Consider the following 18,570-nt stretch of genomic DNA (forward strand, 5'->3'; position numbering starts at 1 on the left):
GACAGAGTACATGTGTGTGAATGAGAGGGAGGGCAGTGGAGGGGTGCGGTTGCAGGGAGAAGAGGTGGAGAAGGTGGAGGAGTTCAGGTACCTGGATTCAACAGTGCAAAGTAATGGAGATTGTGTTAGAGAAGTGAAGAAAAGAGTGCAGGCAGGGTGGAGTGGGTGGAGAAGAGTGATAGCAGGAGTGATTTGTGATAGAAGAGTATCTGCGAGAGTGAAAGGGAAAGTTTATAGGACTGTGGTGAGACCTGCGATGTTGTATGGTTTAGAGACAGTGGCATTGAGTAAAAGACAGGAGGTGGAGCTGGAGGTCAAATTTGGTCCTACCTGTTTAACTTTTAAATAACTAATCCCTATAAGCTTATCCAAGCCAGAGGGATGATGAAAGAAAGAAAAACTCGCTCCAATGATTTGAGGAAGAAAACTTGAAAGGAATCCATCTTTTGGGACACACCAGACATTGTAGATTGTTAAGATTTTTGTCTGTTTACTGATGAAAACTGATGCACCCAAAGACATTCTATACAATTGTGTGCCTACAACTTTGAGGTAACAGTTTGGGGAGGAACCACATATGGATGGAAAGGTCAGGTGTCCCAATTCTTTTGTACATTAAGTGTAGTTTTTTTAATTAATGACTAGATAAGACCACAGTGACATTTTATTTTACCCATCATTTTGCTTGATTTATTGCATTCCTGATATGCACAATACTGTTTACCTTTATATGCACAGTGTCCATGGCTATAAACATACAGTTTCATTGAAATTATTGCCTATTTGCAGGTTGAATGTTAACTGCATTTCATTGTCTTTGTACTTGTACTCTTATAGTAACATTAAAATTGAACCTAACCCAATCGAAATTCAATACAAACATAAAAATCCATTAAAATCTTTAAACTGAGGACTTCAAACTTCAGAAAATACCACAGCTCAATTCTAGAGCACACCAAACAGTGAATCCTAGCTAAGGGAGTGGTTTTAAACCAACCCCCATCTGGTTCATGTCTTTTTACAGCACTAATAAGACTCTCTCCTGCCATGTTCTATTTGGCATAAACAAAAAGAACTCTTTCTGAAGTGCAGGCTGCAGCATCTTGAGAATAATCACCAATCTGGCTATCAGAGACAGGACAGACTGCCAGTCTAGTTTGTGAGTCAAAAATTTACCCTTGGGTTAATAAGCAACAAATGGTCAATAAAACCCTGGCTTTTCCGTATGGGTTTGAACAATGTTCTGGGTCTACACATGCACCATTTGGCCAAGCAAAATAGTTTCAATGATGACTAAATTGGGGCAATTACAACAGCGTTGTGAATAAGTATTTACCCAATAGAACCACAGTAAACACACACAAAACATTTTTTCCCCAATACCCAATCATTATATTAATCCCAGAGACCAATCCCTGATCAGCATTATTCCCTAACACCCAATTACTTATAAACATTGATCCCAATACCTAATTACTGATCACAATTGTTCAATATTACCCAATCACTTATTTTAATCCCAATGACCACTCACGGACACCACTGTTTCCCGGCACCCAACCACTTATTAACGTTTATCCCAGCACCCAATCACTGATCACTATTGTTCCCAAACACCCAAACACTTATAAACATTGATCTCAACACTCAATTACTGATCACCAATTTTCCCATAATCCCAATCACTTATATTAATTTTAATGACCAATTACAGATTACTATCGTTTCCCAACACCCAATCAGCGATTACTACTGTTTCCCAACATCCAACCACTTATAAACATTACATATATACAGTACAGACCAAAAGTTTGGACACACCTTCTCATTCAAAGAGTTTTCTTTATTTTCATGACTATGAAAATTGTAGAGTCACACTGAAGGCATCAAGGGCTATTTGACCAAGAAGGAGAGTGATGGGGTGCTGCGCCAGATGACCTGGCCTCCACAGTCACCGGACCTGAACCCAACCGAGATGGTTTAGGGGTGAGCTGGACCGCAGAGTGAAGGCAAAAGGGCCAACAAGTGCCAAGCATCTCTCGGAGAACTCCTTCAAGACTGTTGGAAGACCATTTCAGGTGACTACCTCTTGAAGCTCATCAAGGGAATGCCAAGAGTGTGCAAAGCAGTAATCACAGCAAAAGGTGGCTACTTTGAAGAACCTAGAATATTACATTTTTCAGTTGTTTCACACTTTTTTGTTATGTATATAATTCCATATATAATTCCACGTGTTAATTCATAGTTTTGATGCCTTCAGTGTGAATCTACAATTTTCATAGTCATGAAAATAAAGAAAACTCTTTGAATGAGCAGGTGTGTCCAAACTTTTGGTCTGTACTGTTTATATACGTATACACACGTACTTTAGACATGAAAAGACAGTAAGGATCCCAATATTAAGAAATCCCTCAGGTAAACACTCAAAAAGAAGAGTTTTCTCCAAATATAAGATTATGATGCATGAAGTTACATCATGCAAGCATTCAAAAGTAAAGTGCTACGAACAATTCCGCCAGGTTTAGTAAGACATGAGTCACCTAATTGCACGCATTAGTGTAAAAGTGCCTCGTCGCTTGCTGTGAGAGAACTGCTCTAGCCCAGAGAAACCAGACAGCATCAGGTGGCTGCAAATAAAGGGCAATGACTAAAATATCAAACACAGGTGAGCATATCTCTGCAGAAAAAAGAAAGTCGAATGCTTAAGCTTATTGCAAAGAGGTGTGTAAGAGTGCTACAATGCTAATTACGACCACTAATTCAAACTTGATACTATGGGTTTAATCATGAATGCTGTTTATGATTCACCTTCAGAGGAATCATTCATGTAGAAACCACATCAGTGTGCATATTAATTACATATGACTGTGCAGAAGGTCTAATTTTAGTCTACTTTTATTCTCAACTACTCAGCAACCAATCACAATAACCCAGCACTGAACACTATTATTCCCAATAATCCATTATTGACCACCATTGCTCTCACTAACCTATCATTTTTCACCATTGTTCCCAATAACCGATCATTTATCTCAATTTTTCCCAATAACCATCCACATCCAACCATCCATCCACCAATTTGTGATCACAATCATTTGTCCCACATATGCAGTTTTAAGCTTTCAGCATTCATTGCGTTATATTGTTATAAAACTTTATTTTATTAGATTTTATTCAATTTTATTCTCTTCGATATTCACTGTGTTTTCTGAATTTCTTCCTTCTTCAAGTAGCAGCTAACATTTAAATGATGGATGATTTGGTGACTACACAAATTATATAATGTCACCTGGTCACATCTGGAACAATTTTTTTTTGTTAAAGTACTCAAGCGTTATCGTTTCCTTTTTAAAGAGAAGAAAGGAGAAGAGAAGAGAAGAGAAGAAGAGAAGAGAAGAGAAGAGAAGAGAAGAAGAGAAGAAATAAACCTGGCAACCTTGTATAGTGTGCTCCAGAATCTTTGTTTCTGGTTTTCTTTTAGCCAGCACCATTTGAAACTTAGCTGGAGTTTAAATGTCATTGGGTTTAAGCACAGCAACTATAAGCAGCGAAAGTGTTAAGATTCACAGCACCTGTCAGGAGGCCGTTACTCCCAGCATGACCTGCGGCATTTTTCTGCTACGGCCACTGATGCTGGCTGACAGCTACAAACCAGAAGCTAATGAATAAACATAATTGACAGTGGCCTCACTATTTGGAAAGAGAGCTCCGTAAAACAAATATTAACACCCCCACCTTCTCTCTCACCAATGTAAGCAAACACTCAAACATTTTAATTGTTTCTTTAAAATTCTGGCCTGCTTAGATGTTAAGGACCAATGAAGTAAATCAATAACCAGGTTGTGAAGACTAATGAAGTAAAGACTTCAATCAAAAATATATACTACGATAACCATACAAACCAGATGTGCTGTACACTCTCTAAAAAATGTTAAGGACATCATTTGCCTCTCAAACCCCAGAAGAACACCCCCTTTCCCAATGGCTAAAAACTCAACAATGAACCCACCATCAAATTACTTGATTTTGTGATCCTTTGTCTCATTATTTGCAGCTCGCGGTCCTTCTACATCAATTTCCATTTCCCTCTGTGAACCAAAGTTATTCAGTGATTATGTGACCCATAAATACACACTTACACTTACACACACACTTACACACATATTTGTTTTACTATCCTTTTGATGACTTCTCATTCCCTGATTTTCCCGGTCTCTCACGGATAGCATGATAGACCAAAAAAACTTATAGGGAATTGTTTTTATGGAGTTTTATGTTGAAATAATGACATTTATAAATAAAAATATAACTATAAAATAAAGTAAAATGTTAATACAGTACAGTACTGTATACATAGAATAGCATTTTTTGGGGTGGCGTCCGTTTATCGCGGTTTTTCTTTTATCGATAAATAGGGGATTTCTGTATTCCTATATTTATTGGGACAGTTAGTCCTCACTAACATATAAAACCTGCCACATACACGCGAACAATAATCTGAGGCATGTGGAAAGTCATACTGATTCTAGCAGCCCACACATTATCACCTACCACACACCCACCACTGCAGACACACACACACACACACACACACACACACACACTTTGGAGGAGAAACAGACCTAATAGGCTCTGCCTGAAACAGTCAATAGCATGAAAACAAACCACAGCCATGAGGAAAATTAGTCACCATGTCATTTCTAAAAGAAATCAATATGTGGCCAGGTTCCCACAGAGCAGAGTTTGAATGTCCAAAGGCCAGAGGCGGGTCTGCTTCTGCCCCCTTATCGGTGAGACAAAACTCCACTCACGGTTGTGATATTTGTTCAGTCGAACAGAAGTTAAAGCGGTCAATGGTTTTTAAATGAGCTTACAATGCAGTAGATGAAAGAAGACAACCTGTAGCTGCATTGCTGGTGGATTTCTTAAAGCAGGACAGGGTTCCAGCAGGCCCAGTTGTAGCCCAGTTAATGAGTGATTACGATCAGCAGTCTGTAGGAGGTCATTTCCCTAATGAGAAATACTAAAACGCAACAGCAAATACATAAAAATGGTAAAACCTGCTTCTGTCCAGACACAACAGATGGATGTACCAGATGTACTTAACCATGAGTATACATGAAAAATGTACAAATGTGGACTTTATAGTAAAGCTAATGTTCGCAATCTAGGATTAGTACGGAAAACAAATCTATACATTCCTAAGTGATTAATTTCAGGCTTCCCTGATACTTGTTCTTACAGAGGATATTTAAATACTGTAAAAAAAAAAAAAAACTAATTCCAACATAAATTGAAATTATTTTACTAACCACTATTGCGACTACTACGACTACAAATACTTCTATTACTACAACTACTTGCACGATATAAATACCAACAATACCAATACAACGACAAGTACTACTACTACAAATACTATGACTTTTATGACATTTACTATTACTAAAATTATGACTACTACTACTATGATTGCTACAACTGCTACGACTAAAACTACTCTCATAAGTACTTGACTACTATGATAACTAGTACGGATGACTTTTACTACAATAACAACAACTACGACTACTATAACAACTACAAATACCACAATTATAACTATTACTACTACAATTACTTCAACTACTGTGACTTCTTCTTCTTCATATGGCTGATCCCATTGGGGTCGCCACAGCGGATCATCTGTCTCCATACTATTCTGCCCTCTACATCTGCCTCTTTCAAACCAAACAACTACTCAACTATTACTACTACTATTCAGCTGCCACAACTACTACTATTACAACCTTTACTACTGCAACAACTACAATTCTTTCTCCTATTTTAGCTACTACTAAATAAATACAGCTACTTTTAACTATGAATATTATAGTAACCATGATTACGACTACTAGTCAAGTCAAGTCAAGTCAAGTTTATTTCTATAGCGCTTTTCACAACAGACATTGTCTCAAAGCAGCTTTACAGAAATCAACAGTTAAGGTGAATGGTGTGTATTTATCCCTGATGAGCAGCCGTGGCGACTGTGGCAAGGAAAAACTCCCTTAGATGTTATGAGGAAGAAACCTTGAGAGGAACCAGACTCAAAAGGGGAATCCATCCTCATTTGAGTGACATCAAGAGTTACTACTACACCAACTACTGCTACTAGGAATACTACAACTAAAACTACTTCCACTGCAACCATTACAGCTTCCACTACTATTAATAATAATAATAATAATACTGTAGAATGATACATATATTAGATCCTAATAGAACTAGACTATTTACATTTTTGCCATCTGTACAATTTGGTTAGTTCAAAAGTACAGCAACATCAATTCACTGGATTTGTATCATGACAGGTGCATCTTTCGTTTTATATCTTCCACATTGAAAGCAACAACAAAGCAGCTTTTAAACCTTTCGTTCACCCATTTCAGTAAGTGCTCTATCCAGGTCAGTGTCACAGTGGATCCGGAGCATATCGCAGAAAAACAAGGTTAGAATAAAATAAATGTATGTATGATGCCTGTTCATGTAATTAATTATTCTATGTTTCCACCTAGGGGGCGATTAAACGTAGCTAATTCATCAACTGGTATGTTTTTGGGAGATAGGAGGAAACTTGAGAATGTGGAGAAAACCCAAACTGACAGTAACCTAAAATTTTACCAGAAACTGCTTTAGGTAGCACCACTGATCTATCACAGGAACACTTGAAGTTAAAAAACACCCTTAAGGGGACCTGAGTCTTTTGCAGGACACATTTAAACACTTACACACACTTTTTGAGTGTCCAATTCCCCCTTGACCTGTGAGGCAACAACAATCTTCTGTCATCCCAAGTTTGAATCCCATTCTCTATTCATAGACTCATAAAAGAACTTGAAGCCAAGAGACCATTCCAAAGAACTCGGGGGCAAAGGCGTGGGAAATGTCAAAAAATACCAGTCAGCCTACAGCACATGTTTTTGGATTAAGGGAGGAAACCATGGTACCCAGAGGAAACCCCTTAAATAAAAGAAGATGCAAACAATGCACACACACACAAGGTGGGATTCGAACCTACAACCCCTAAGATGCAGACATACATGCTAGTGAGCCTCAATAGAGGGGGCAAATCTGGCGGTAACATCTGGCACACAGTGTGTTCGGGAATACACGCAAACGAAGCGGCGCATCACACACATTACACGTTTTCACGCACTGAGAGGGTACCGCACAACCACTTAAAGATTCATCTTTTGGGATTTGACAGCCAGTTTCACAGATGTGGACTCTCACGTGTCCAGATGTGATCTTATTTCATTATTGATCTAATATTATTTTATTGATATATGTTTTTATGGTTAAGAGCCGTGCACTTCACACATGAAGAGCACTTCACGTCCATGGTAACCAGACTATGGAAAAAGCGGGTGTGTGTAATAAAAATAATAATAATAATAATAATAATAATAATAATAATAAGCATGCATTTGTCACATCACAGGGAATGCATGGGGAATTCATGCAATGTCTAGCATTTGTTTATTATGGACAGTAAACAGGTGGTGTGTGTGTGTGTGTGTGTGTAGTTATTTTACTTGCATACTGTATTCAAAGCGATCTCGTGCTCTCGGATCATTCAGACGCACACCTCGCGCGCAACTTGAGAAAAGCGCAACACATAATGAAAGTGGTTACAACCGTTTACTTACATGCCTCAGCTCGAGCGTGCGGTCCTTCATGCTTCCCAGACTACCTCCTGCACCCTGCTTTGACGACCCTCAGCCGTCCAAAAAAATCTAATAATAATAATGCAATATTGATAAAATAAAATAAATAAAAACAAATCAGCGCTCTCGGTTTCCGGGCGAAATGAATTCGGTGCGAAAGAGCGTATCGAGTGGGAGCGCGCAGGGTGGCGCGCGCATCTCTCGCCTAACCGAAGCGCGTGATTTTCTTTTCTTTTTTTTTCCTTCTTTTTTGTTCTTTTCTCTTTTCCCAGCCCACACCTTCTCCCCGTTTCAGGTCTTCTTCTAGGTTTTCTTGGAGGATCCTCTAACCGACAGCGGGCTTGGATGCACGAGCAGCGCGTGGCATACAGGTGGCGGATTTTTTTTTTGGTTTTTTTTTTTTTTAATTGAGCGCGGCGTCTTATTTAGTGCGCGCTCACGTGACGTCACACTTTCCCTTTTTTTTTTTTTTTTTTTAGGACGCCGATTTATTGCGACACGCCCGTTTTCACACGTCATCAGCCGCCGGACTGTTTGATGTTCTGTTGTTTGAAGTTTGATTGATGTATAAGGTTCGGGAATAACACTAAGCGCGCGCCACAAAAAAAATTGTAAACAAAAAAAAAGGGTTTCTAAAAGAGGCTTTGGTGGTTCTTATAGACACTGGATGTCATGGTTCACTGTTTGCAAGCTGTTTGAAATAAAATGGTGTGATTATTTTATGAATTGATTTTTTAATAATAATAATAATAATAATAATAATAATAAAAAAATCTTAAATGTTTACATTATTTTATATTAATATTTTTTTATAAATAATGGATTAAATAAACATCTTAATATATTAACTAAGATTGATTTACATAATGAATAATGGTATAATTACTATTATATAAAACTATATTTTGCATAATTTTAAATAATTTGTTGATTTGTATAAATAAATGTAAGAAATTGAATGAATTTGATGACAGCTTTACACTTTTTTGGCATTATCTCAGTCAGTCTCATGAGGTCATCACCTGGAATGGAATATAGTTCTTACATATTCTAGCGGTGTGTTCTGGTTCATTGTCCTGTTAGAAGAAAAAAGAAAGAAAAAAAAAAGATGGTCCCACTAATTACATTGCAGCAAAATGCTATGGTAGCCATGTTCATTTCTGACTAAATCACCAACTGTGTCACCAGCAAAGCACCTGCACACAATCACAACTTCTTCTCCATGCACTCACTGTAATGCTTCAAGCAGCTGTTTCTGAGGCTGGTCATTCAAATAAGCTTATCCTCTGCAGCAGAGGTAGCTCTTGCACTTCTTTTCCTGGGGCAGTCCACATCTGAGCCTCTGAGTCTCTGAGTTTCATCATAGAGTATGATCATTTTGGTGACTTCATTTGAAGAGACATTTAAAGTTCTTAAGGTTTTTTTAACTGACTGACCTTTATTTCATAAAGTAATGATGTACTGTCTGCTCTCTTTACTCAAATCAGTGTTTCATGCCAAAATATGAATTTGTACAATAGTTGTATTAGCACTGACCGGGCTAATTGATTCTGTGCTCACCTTTCCTCTGAACAAGACAATTGATGGTATAAAAGGCAAGAAATGAACTCTTGACAAAACACACCTGTGAAATGAAAACCATTCCAGGTGACTACCTTGTGAATGTGATGATGGAAATTAAAATCTAAAACATTATGGGATGTTTAACACTATTTTTGTGAGTTTTATTGGGGTGTCCAGTATTAATGTACTGGAAAAGTAGTATTGTTGAAAATAATAATAAACAATTACCACTGAAGGAGAAGGTGTGTATTTTTTGACTGATTTTATATATATAACCCTTCTTTTCTATTTGGTAATTATAAACTAATCCAAACAAAAACATTACTTTTTTTGTACTAAAAGCCTTCTTCTTCTTCCTGACACAGCAGATCATCAGTCTCTATACTACTCTGTCCTCTACATCTTCCTCTTTCAAACCAACTACCTGCATGTCTTCCCTCACCACATCCATAAACCTCCTCTTTGGCCATCCTCATTTAGAATCAATTAAAAGCCACCATTATGAAGCTGATTAACACTTATAAGTGCCAGTGTGCTAGAATTTTGATTATAAACTGTTTACTACAGAAGTATGTACTGCTGAGAGCGCCCTCTACTGGATTTCCTCAAGTTACTCAAGCATTTACCCATCTTCAGTACTGGGTGTGGGCTTGGAATAAAACCTGAAGACAAATGCCACTTGCTCAAACTTAGATTTAAGCCACAAATAATTTCTTTAACAGACTGTGTTGTGTTGAATTGTATGTTTAATGCACAATCAGGGAAAGCCATTTTTATTTAACAAAAAAATGGTTTCATAATTTCGAATGGCTAAGAAATATTTGCCTTTTAAAAACACATCATATTATGCTGCTCATTAGTCCTCCCATTTACTCAAACTATATTTCATCATATAGCACTTGTTCAAAAAAACAGAAAACTTAAGTCCATAAAGTCAGCCATCTTGTTTAGTCCACAAAAGTGTGTCTCAACAGAAAAAGCCTGACGAAGCCAGACGCAGACTGCCGGTCACAACAGTCTTCAGAATCGCGGTCTCCTGTTGCGGCCTGTGTATCTCGTATCAGCCCTCACGTCCCTGAAACGAGATCAGTGATATTAATAAATACGGACTGAGCAATAAAATACAGGGATTTCACGAATTAAAGGGGGAAAAAAAACAATGTTAGGCGTCACAGTAAGGTGTCCAGTCACATCAACCCGCCTGAACTGGTTTACGGGTGTAAGATGGTGCAAAATGTAAGCGAGAAATATAAACTAATAATAAAAAATAATAATAATAATAATAGATATTGTAATAGTATAACATCATTCTTATAACATAATGACATCATACTTATAATTATAATTTAATATGCTAGGAAAGGAAAGATTCACAGATTTGGATCGGCATAAAAGCTATTGATGCGATGCCTCGATTTATTATAGCCTCGATTGCTATAATTGTATTATTTAGAAAGTGATCAATAATTTGTAAATAATATTTTAGATGTAGATTGATTTCTCCTCGCTAAACTGTTTCCTGGGCACGTTCTCTCAGCATCACTGCTGCTTTCCGAGGCGTGTCCTGAGAGTCAGATAGCGTACAGATTAACATGGCAGAGGTAGAGCTGTAACTTCCTGGAGACAGAACAGGAAAACGCAGTATAAAGGCCTGTGTGTGAAAGGGCCATGTGTTAGAATTCAGGCACTTAAGTAAATGGATGATTTGCTGTCTGTCTGAAGCAAAGAAATAAAAGTGAACCATCTGCACCATATTGAATTGCATAGCATCATATTTTTCCTTTGGATAGTACTGCATTGAATCGCGTTGGGTTGAAACAAATCGAAATCGTATCGCACTGCACCGTATCGATAGCTGCTTCATATGTATTTTTAATGCATCATTGATTATTATAAGCTCGTATTATATAATGTCATAATATAAAAAGTGTCAAGAAATAGAATTGAAAGCAATTATGGTTTATCAAGGAATCTAAAAAACCCTGAAATTAAGGCTGACACTCGACGCTTATGGATACCAACACTTTATTTGTCATTGGTCTAAAGATTTTCCCAACATTTGTACCTTATACATATTACAGTGATGGTTAAAGAGATACCTACTTGCCCTGCCTTCTCCTCCTCTCCTTCTTCTCCTTGATCCAGTCCTTGCTCTTTTTCAGGGATTTGCCTTTCAAGTTTTTGAAACGAGACCTTTGGATTGACAAAAGAACACACAACACTGAGTAATTAAACAAAACAAAAAAAACGCCACAACGAGCACTTATGTGCCGCTTAGCATAATAACATCAACATAGAAAACAAGATGTCAGAGGGAGGAAAAACTGTCCTGACCAAGCTACAGTCAGACAGAACTACTGCCCTCTGTCTCTGTTGGTCCATGTCCATTCAGGACAGGAGAGAACTGCAACCTGCCCTGAGTCATGGACAAGACCTCTGATTAAAGGGGGTGCCAATATTAATCTTCATTAACAATGTTATGACAAACCTAAAACATTAAAACTGTTTTTGGACATTTTTTTTATTTTGGATTAAATGGATCAAACATTAACATAAATAATTTAAAACGCATTTCAATAGAAGTTCATTAAAAAAGTAGATAAAACAAACCTCACCTTGTTTAAATAAAAGGAATAAAGTCAAGAAAACTACTTAAATCTTTAATAGAAGCTGAATAACAAACACAAACTCAATTTATATAAAATGATTTGTTCTCTTGACTTTATTCCTTACATATTATAGGGAAGAAATGCAAAACATAAAATTTGTCGTTTTTTATGAACGCAGTTTATCATCATTAATATTTGTGAGAACATCAATAGTTTACTTTTAAAAACAATTTTAAATTAAAAGCCTGCTTGGTTAAATAATATATAAAATACTATTTTATAAAAAATGAAAATGAAATAAATCAAACTAATGCAATACACTTGATTAATCAATTAAATTGTCACAAATTAAATTGACTAAATAAAATTAAATAAATGGAAAATCTTAATTAAATAAATATAATGAATGTAAATATTTACATTCGTTTTAACTCATTTGGGTAATACAGATGTGTATGTAGAGAACTGAGAGAACTCAGATTTTAACTTTGTTCCACACGTAAAAAGGAGTGCATTCGGTACCAATCCGAGAGCACGGTACCGAAAAAGTTCGGTATGAATAAGTGTACTGTTGGTGTTAGTAAAATCAGGTACTGATGTATCTAAAGTAAGGAGCCTGAGGTGCAACCAGCGTTCGCATTCATCCAATTCAAGGTTGTTCAATAGGGATGAGGTCAGAGGCTCCATAGCAGGCTACTCAAGATCTTTCATCTCAACTCATATAAAATATATCTTCATGAAGCTGGCTTTGTGCACAGAGGCATGGTCATGTTGGAACAGGTTTGAGTCTCTTAGTTCAAGTGAAGGGAAAATGTTTATGCTACTGCATCTAAAGACATCTTATACAATTGGGTGGTAACAGTTTGGGGAAGAACAACATATGGCTGAGAACGTCAGGTGTCCCAATACTTTTTTTTTCTCACCTTTGTCCTGAGAACTGCGCTTGATTCGAAACATTTCTGTCAGCAGTCTCTGTCCCTAAACCCTTAAATACAGCAAAACAAGTACATTATTATATTTAAACCAAAAGCAAAAATTTTGCTCGATCTTTTATTAATTACATTACATACCTTGGGCAAGACGCCAGACACGCCAGCAAAAAGGCAAAGGAAGAACCTTCCGGAAGAAGGTTGAGGATTTGTATATCAGAAATACACACTTGACACAACAGCAAAAAAACATGATTATAAAGTATGATGGAAAATGGGGAGCACATACTTTTTGGCTTTGCTACTGTTGGGGTAATCAACCACCAGACCGCCGGTGAAGCCTGCTCTCATGGCCTGGGCTGTGATCAGCTCCAGCTGGAAGTGAAATCAAGATTAGGTCACTGATATGGTGAGGATTTCTCTAAGGAGATGTTGGTTTGGAGATTTGAAAAGCAGTCTCCAAGGTTACTCAAGAGAGAGGAGGAAAAAACAAGGCTGGGGAAAACTAATGTTTCATGGGGATTGAATATAGCAATAAATAAATGTTTAAAACAATTACTAATTGTTGTTCTTTAATAAATTTTTAAATATCAGAAGTACCGGTGTGCGATATTGACAATAAAAATGATATCAATTTTTTTTTGTGGATCTTATCGATAATAATAATTAGACAATATTTTGCTGAGTGTCTTATTGGACCATGTCTTTCTTCGCATATCTCAGCAATGGTAGGAAGCTGGGGTCAGAACACAGGGTCAACCATGATACAGCAGTCCCTGGAGGGCAGAGGGTTAAGAGGATTTGCTCAAGGGCCCAAAAGTGGCAGATTTGTGATACTGGGTGATGCTTGAACCCCCGATCTTCCGTAACCCAGAACCTTATCCACTGAGATATCACTATAACAACATGCCCCCAAGATTTAATAAAAAAATATATATATATATTTTATGTAAAAATATCTTAATTTAATCTGGAGAGGTCAGATTACATTACCTGTTCGGAATTTTCCGGATATATCTGGAATACGGCTCGGGCACCTCTGGTCTATAAAAAACAAAACAAAAACAAAAACAAACAAAAAAAACCCTGAAATTTTATTCAAATCTCAAAATGAATCCGTCTGGTACTTTGTTAACTGTGAGAAATTCCTACCAGGGCTGAGTACAGTTTGCTGAAGAAGGTATGGAGTCTCTTGGCTGGACTGTGCGTCTTCTTATCTGCATTGCAAAGCCACTGCAGAGCCGAGATACTGAAGACGAAACCAAAGACCAACATTTTTATTTAATTTTACATTATTTATTCATTTTTACATTAAGGTTTTTGGATGCCTTCTATTACTATTCCATAATTATTTTGGCTGAACATGAATCAGTGGATTTAAGTGAAATACTCCGGAATTGGAAAATGTTAAAGTAAATTAGAAGTGAAACCGGATCTAACTCAAAAGGGTAAAACTTGATCTAATTAGACATTTGTAGCAGGCAACTCTACAGCTGACCCCAAATTGTTGAGAATTTGATGCTTCTATAGGAGGAGCCTGATTCGACCAATCTCACAGTCGAATCTTCGCAAAGGTGTTATGAAATAAGGATCATACCATGTTGGTTGTACAGGAGTGCTTAATGTCTGATTTCACCTAGAACAATACGGGTTTTCTCCAAATAAGTTAATATACAGCTCATTATGATAATGCTTAATAAAAATGTGACAAAAAAAGAAACCTGTAATAAATATTTTTATGTGGGGGAAAAATTATTTAAATTTCCATGATCTGTGACTGTCACAGGAGCATCTTGGAGACAGGGATTTAAATATTTGACAATGTCTATTATAATTTAGAAAGGTACATTCTGTTCTAATTTAATTCTGGAAATTAACTTTTGATTGCTTTTCAGTGCACTGATTTAGAGAGCGAGCTCACACAGGTAATGTAGCCAATTTAAATTCATTTGCCGACATGTGAAATGCAGATCCTGGCAGCAATGTGGCCTTTTTTGCTATTATTTTACATTTTTTTCCAGGTATATTGATACGTATTAATACGATTTAACTCTATGCAACATTGTACAAACATACACTGTGCATGCACCTGTACTACTCAGCCAATCACGTAGCAGCAGCGCAAAGCATAAATTCCTGCACATACAGTCAGTCAAGGCTTCAGTTAATGTACAAAGTTATTTAAATCAATTCATTTGTATATCGCCTTTAACAATGGACATTGTCGCAAAGCAGCTTTACACAGATAATGTGGTAAGAAAAAATGAATAACATTGTACTTTATGAGTAACTTTGTCCCAATGAGCAAACCGGTGGTGACTGTGGCCTGGAAAAACTCCCTGAGAAAGGCATAAGGAGGAAACCTTGAGAGGAACCAGACTCAAGAGGGAACCCATCCCTATCTGGGCAGCACCGAGTGTCCATTTATTACAGCTAAACAATGTTGAAATGTGCAGTGATGGTGATCAGATGCAAAATGTAGTCCTGAGTCAGTGTAGACTGTTGACATTAAGTCCTTGTGTAAGGTTGTGTGGCGCAAAAAAAATATATATATATTATTCCCTTGTACCTGATACAGCCATCAAAACTCCCTGGTCGGAAAGGCAATCCTTGTCCCATGTCTCCTAGTATGAGATCTCCATCCACTTCTCTGTCCAAGGCAACGTCTTATAAAGTGAAGGAGCAAACAATATTTCATATTTTCATCAAAATTAAAAAAAAAAAAATCTCATATTGGTTATTATAATGAATTAATGATTTTTGGTTGAAAATATTGTACTGTAGATGTTCTCCATTTTCCGATTCTAATAATAACTGCCACTGCTCCTACTAATTATGCTGCTTAGATGTGATATCACATGGACGTGAATGCGGGCACTTACTCAACATGGCCGTGCTGATGTCCACACCGACCCAGTAATGGCCTTCTTCTGATAAATAATCTCCACTGAGTCCAGAGCCACAGCTGAAGAGACGCAAGAGGAAACAAAAACAAAGCAGTTATTCTAAAATATGTGTTTTTGTGTTTAGGATTTATATATTTATTTATACGGTTTTTAATCCACTTACAGTTCCATGTAATGCTACGGAACAGCTACAGGACGATTATGTTATCTGACGAACCGTCAATAAACAGGTTGCCATCACAATTCTTTTCCCACAAGTACAATAAAATAAAAAAAATGCAGCCTGTCTTGTAACCCAGAAACCCGAAGGCAGGATGGCATGATAGAAAACTACCTAAAGTGACACTGGAGACTCCTTCCATTCCCATTGAATGTGATAGTCTGATAGTGTATTGTTATGTAGTTACGAATAATAAGCTACTTACATGAAAACAAAACATGCAGTATACTGAAAGGATTTTGCGACTCGAACTCGTCTTCCGTATCTAAACTAGCGTGATTCTATACTAAATTATGTGATGTACACTCATATTTCCCCCCCCACACACCATAAATACACACCCTATATCCAACAAATAGCAAGCCTGGTCTTCTGGCAAGCTCATCAGCTCTACTGCTCTCTCCGACATCTGGCTCTGGATCTCGATCATCCGAGAGCTTTACACAACACACAAGAGTACAGCAAGCAGGTTATTGTTGATGAAGTTACAAAAAGGCAAAACTGTTGATCATAAAATGTATAAATTTAGCACGTCAACCTTCTGCCTTATCTGGGGATTGACTACGACACTTACTTTTGAGAATACTTCTTTGCCTCTTGTTCATTGTAGAACTGCAAATAGAATTAGTAAACTTTATTCAGAGCAGCATGAATGCATTATATATACACACAGCGGGTAAAATACGTATTGAACAAGTCACATTTTTTTCCTCAGTAAATATAATTATAGAGGTGCTATTGACATGAAATCTTTGTCAGATGTTGATATCAACCCATTTAATCCACACATACGAAGAAATTAATCATACATGTCTATAAATGAAGTTATGTGTAATAATGTGTAATGACATGGGGAAAAAGTATTGAACACATGAAGAAAGGAAGGTGAAAAAAGGCATAGGTGTGTGTGTGTGTGTGTGTGTGTGTGTGTGTGTATAACATCAGAAACATGCAAGGCTTCAGATGCTTCTAAAACACAGTCAAACCTTTATACATTTGCTATTGCAATATAATTTTAGAATAAATATGTAGAAAAATAATCAACACGATGCAGCCTGATGTTACTATTGGTGCAATAACTAACTCTATTCACATCCCTAAGTGTTTTATTCCTCTTATACCACAGCAAATTACATTATTTTACATAATTCAATAATTTAACAATCAGATTATACTTTAAAAAAAAAAAAAAAGTGATTTTTACTTTCAAACTAGAGCAATTTGCTAACATATTATTTGATAAACAGATGTTTCCAATACCAGTGTCTCTTTTTCCTCACACTCGAAATAAAAAAACTGAGACATTCACATGCTGGAAAGCTTACTGGCCTGACATTGGAGACTCCTTCCATTTAAATATATGTTAAACAATTGCTCTCTTTATGAAAAGTTTCACAAGTTTTACAATACACTTTTCTTTGCTAAACGCCAGGATTTTTATTAGCACTGATTCATTGGGATGGGATTTGTTTTGCAGCCGGTCAGATTTGCTCTTATAGAAAAATCAATCAACACCTTCTGATTAATCATGATAGATTATATCAAATATACACCAAAACTCTGTTGATCACTATGTTTTTGTGTATCTGCCTCATAAAACTGAATAATAAAATTGTCTTTACTCCTATGGTGCCTTTTTTATGGTGCTTTGCACAAATGGCAGAAGAGGCTACATACTGACTGTGTTTTCTGATACTTCTATGGAACTTCTTTGACACCAGGACCCTGGATCATCTCATTTTTAGGTATTTATTACACTCTAAAATTGAATTTGTTACTATTGATAATTGTCAACGACACTGCCTGCAACCGGTGTAAAATAATGTACTATACATGTTTCAATAAGTACAGCATGGAGCTGCTTGAGCTCCAGCTCCTCTCGGTCTACTCACCACCTCCGGAGGTGCCATGTGCTCGGGTCTGCGACAACTAGCAGCCATGATTGTGATGTCTGAAATTCCAATATCAGACTAAATACAATATATATAAAATATAAATCAAACACTGGATCTGTTGCTGTAAACAGAAAACAACAAGCAAAACACTACAGACACATGTATCTACATGGCCGGTTAAGATGACGTCACTTTAAAGCGACGATAAGGGAGCTTCTTAAAGATATAGGCTTTTAAAAAATATCAGTAATTTTGATGGTGTAAAATCAAGCCGTTCTTTTTTAAATATCCAATTTATTTAATGTTTTACATTTATACAATTGAGATATCTATTTAGTTATTTTCAAAAAATGAAATATGTACTGTTGAGATTAGACTAGATTAGATTAGATTAGATTAGATTCATCTTTATTGTCATTGCACAAATTACAGTACAAGGCAACGAAATACAGTTAACATCTAACCAGAAGTGCACTGGTAGCAGTGTAAAATATTTACATATGTACAGATTAATATATGAATAAATAATGATAAAGGAATGAATAAAATGATATGAATACAATAAACATACAAAAAGGGGGTTATATACAATAAGTAGAATGGTATGTGCAAAATCCATTTATTTCATTTTAATTATATACTATTTTATAATTTAAATTATACACTATTGAGATCTATTTATTTTATTTTAAATAAGAAATATATATTATTGAGACATTCATTATTTATTTATATGTGTATA

At 36.4% G+C, this 18,570-nt stretch overlaps 2 protein-coding genes across 4 annotated transcripts in view; both read right to left on the minus strand.

Moving 5' to 3' along the window:
- Positions 1 to 8,125, minus strand: part of LOC124402905 (syntaxin-1A) — an 80,099-nt gene extending 71,974 nt beyond the window's left edge. The window contains exon 1 of one of the 3 annotated variants that reach the window (XM_046876324.1): positions 7,689 to 8,122. In XM_046876324.1, the coding sequence (XP_046732280.1) occupies positions 7,689 to 7,718 (30 nt within the window). In that variant the 5' untranslated portion in view covers positions 7,719 to 8,122. Of the gene's footprint in view, positions 1 to 7,688 lie in introns of all 3 variants that reach the window. The other 2 variants (XM_046876325.1, XM_046876326.1) reach the window with 2 other exon arrangements.
- Positions 8,126 to 10,026: 1,901 nt separating this feature from the next.
- bud23 (BUD23 rRNA methyltransferase and ribosome maturation factor) lies at positions 10,027 to 18,010 on the minus strand. The gene is made up of 12 exons (XM_046877017.1): positions 17,826 to 18,010; positions 16,508 to 16,545; positions 16,275 to 16,370; positions 15,690 to 15,772; positions 15,377 to 15,473; positions 13,960 to 14,056; positions 13,801 to 13,851; positions 13,097 to 13,182; positions 12,949 to 12,994; positions 12,802 to 12,863; positions 11,373 to 11,462; positions 10,027 to 10,344 (listed from the first exon to the last, which is right to left on the minus strand). Exons 1-12 carry the CDS (start codon positions 17,871 to 17,873, stop codon positions 10,290 to 10,292), a joined length of 849 nt encoding a protein of 282 aa, XP_046732973.1. The 5' UTR covers positions 17,874 to 18,010; the 3' UTR covers positions 10,027 to 10,289.
- Between the last annotated feature and the right edge of the window lie 560 nt (positions 18,011 to 18,570).

Source organism: Silurus meridionalis, chromosome 20 (genome assembly GCF_014805685.1).
Source record: "Silurus meridionalis isolate SWU-2019-XX chromosome 20, ASM1480568v1, whole genome shotgun sequence".
NCBI lineage: Eukaryota > Metazoa > Chordata > Actinopteri > Siluriformes > Siluridae > Silurus > Silurus meridionalis.

Bases quoted from the DNA above. Each gene is read 5' to 3' on its own strand.
- bud23 (XM_046877017.1), bottom strand. From the start codon at position 17,873: ATGGCTGCTAGTTGTCGCAGACCCGAGCACATGGCACCTCCGGAGGTG. The intron at 15,474-15,689 runs GTAAGTGCCCGC...TCACTTTATAAG, and splicing joins CATCAGCACGGCCATGTTGA to ACGTTGCCTTGGACAGAGAA. The intron at 14,057-15,376 runs GTACAAGGGAAT...TTTCGTCTTCAG, and splicing joins AGTTTTGATGGCTGTATCAG to TATCTCGGCTCTGCAGTGGC.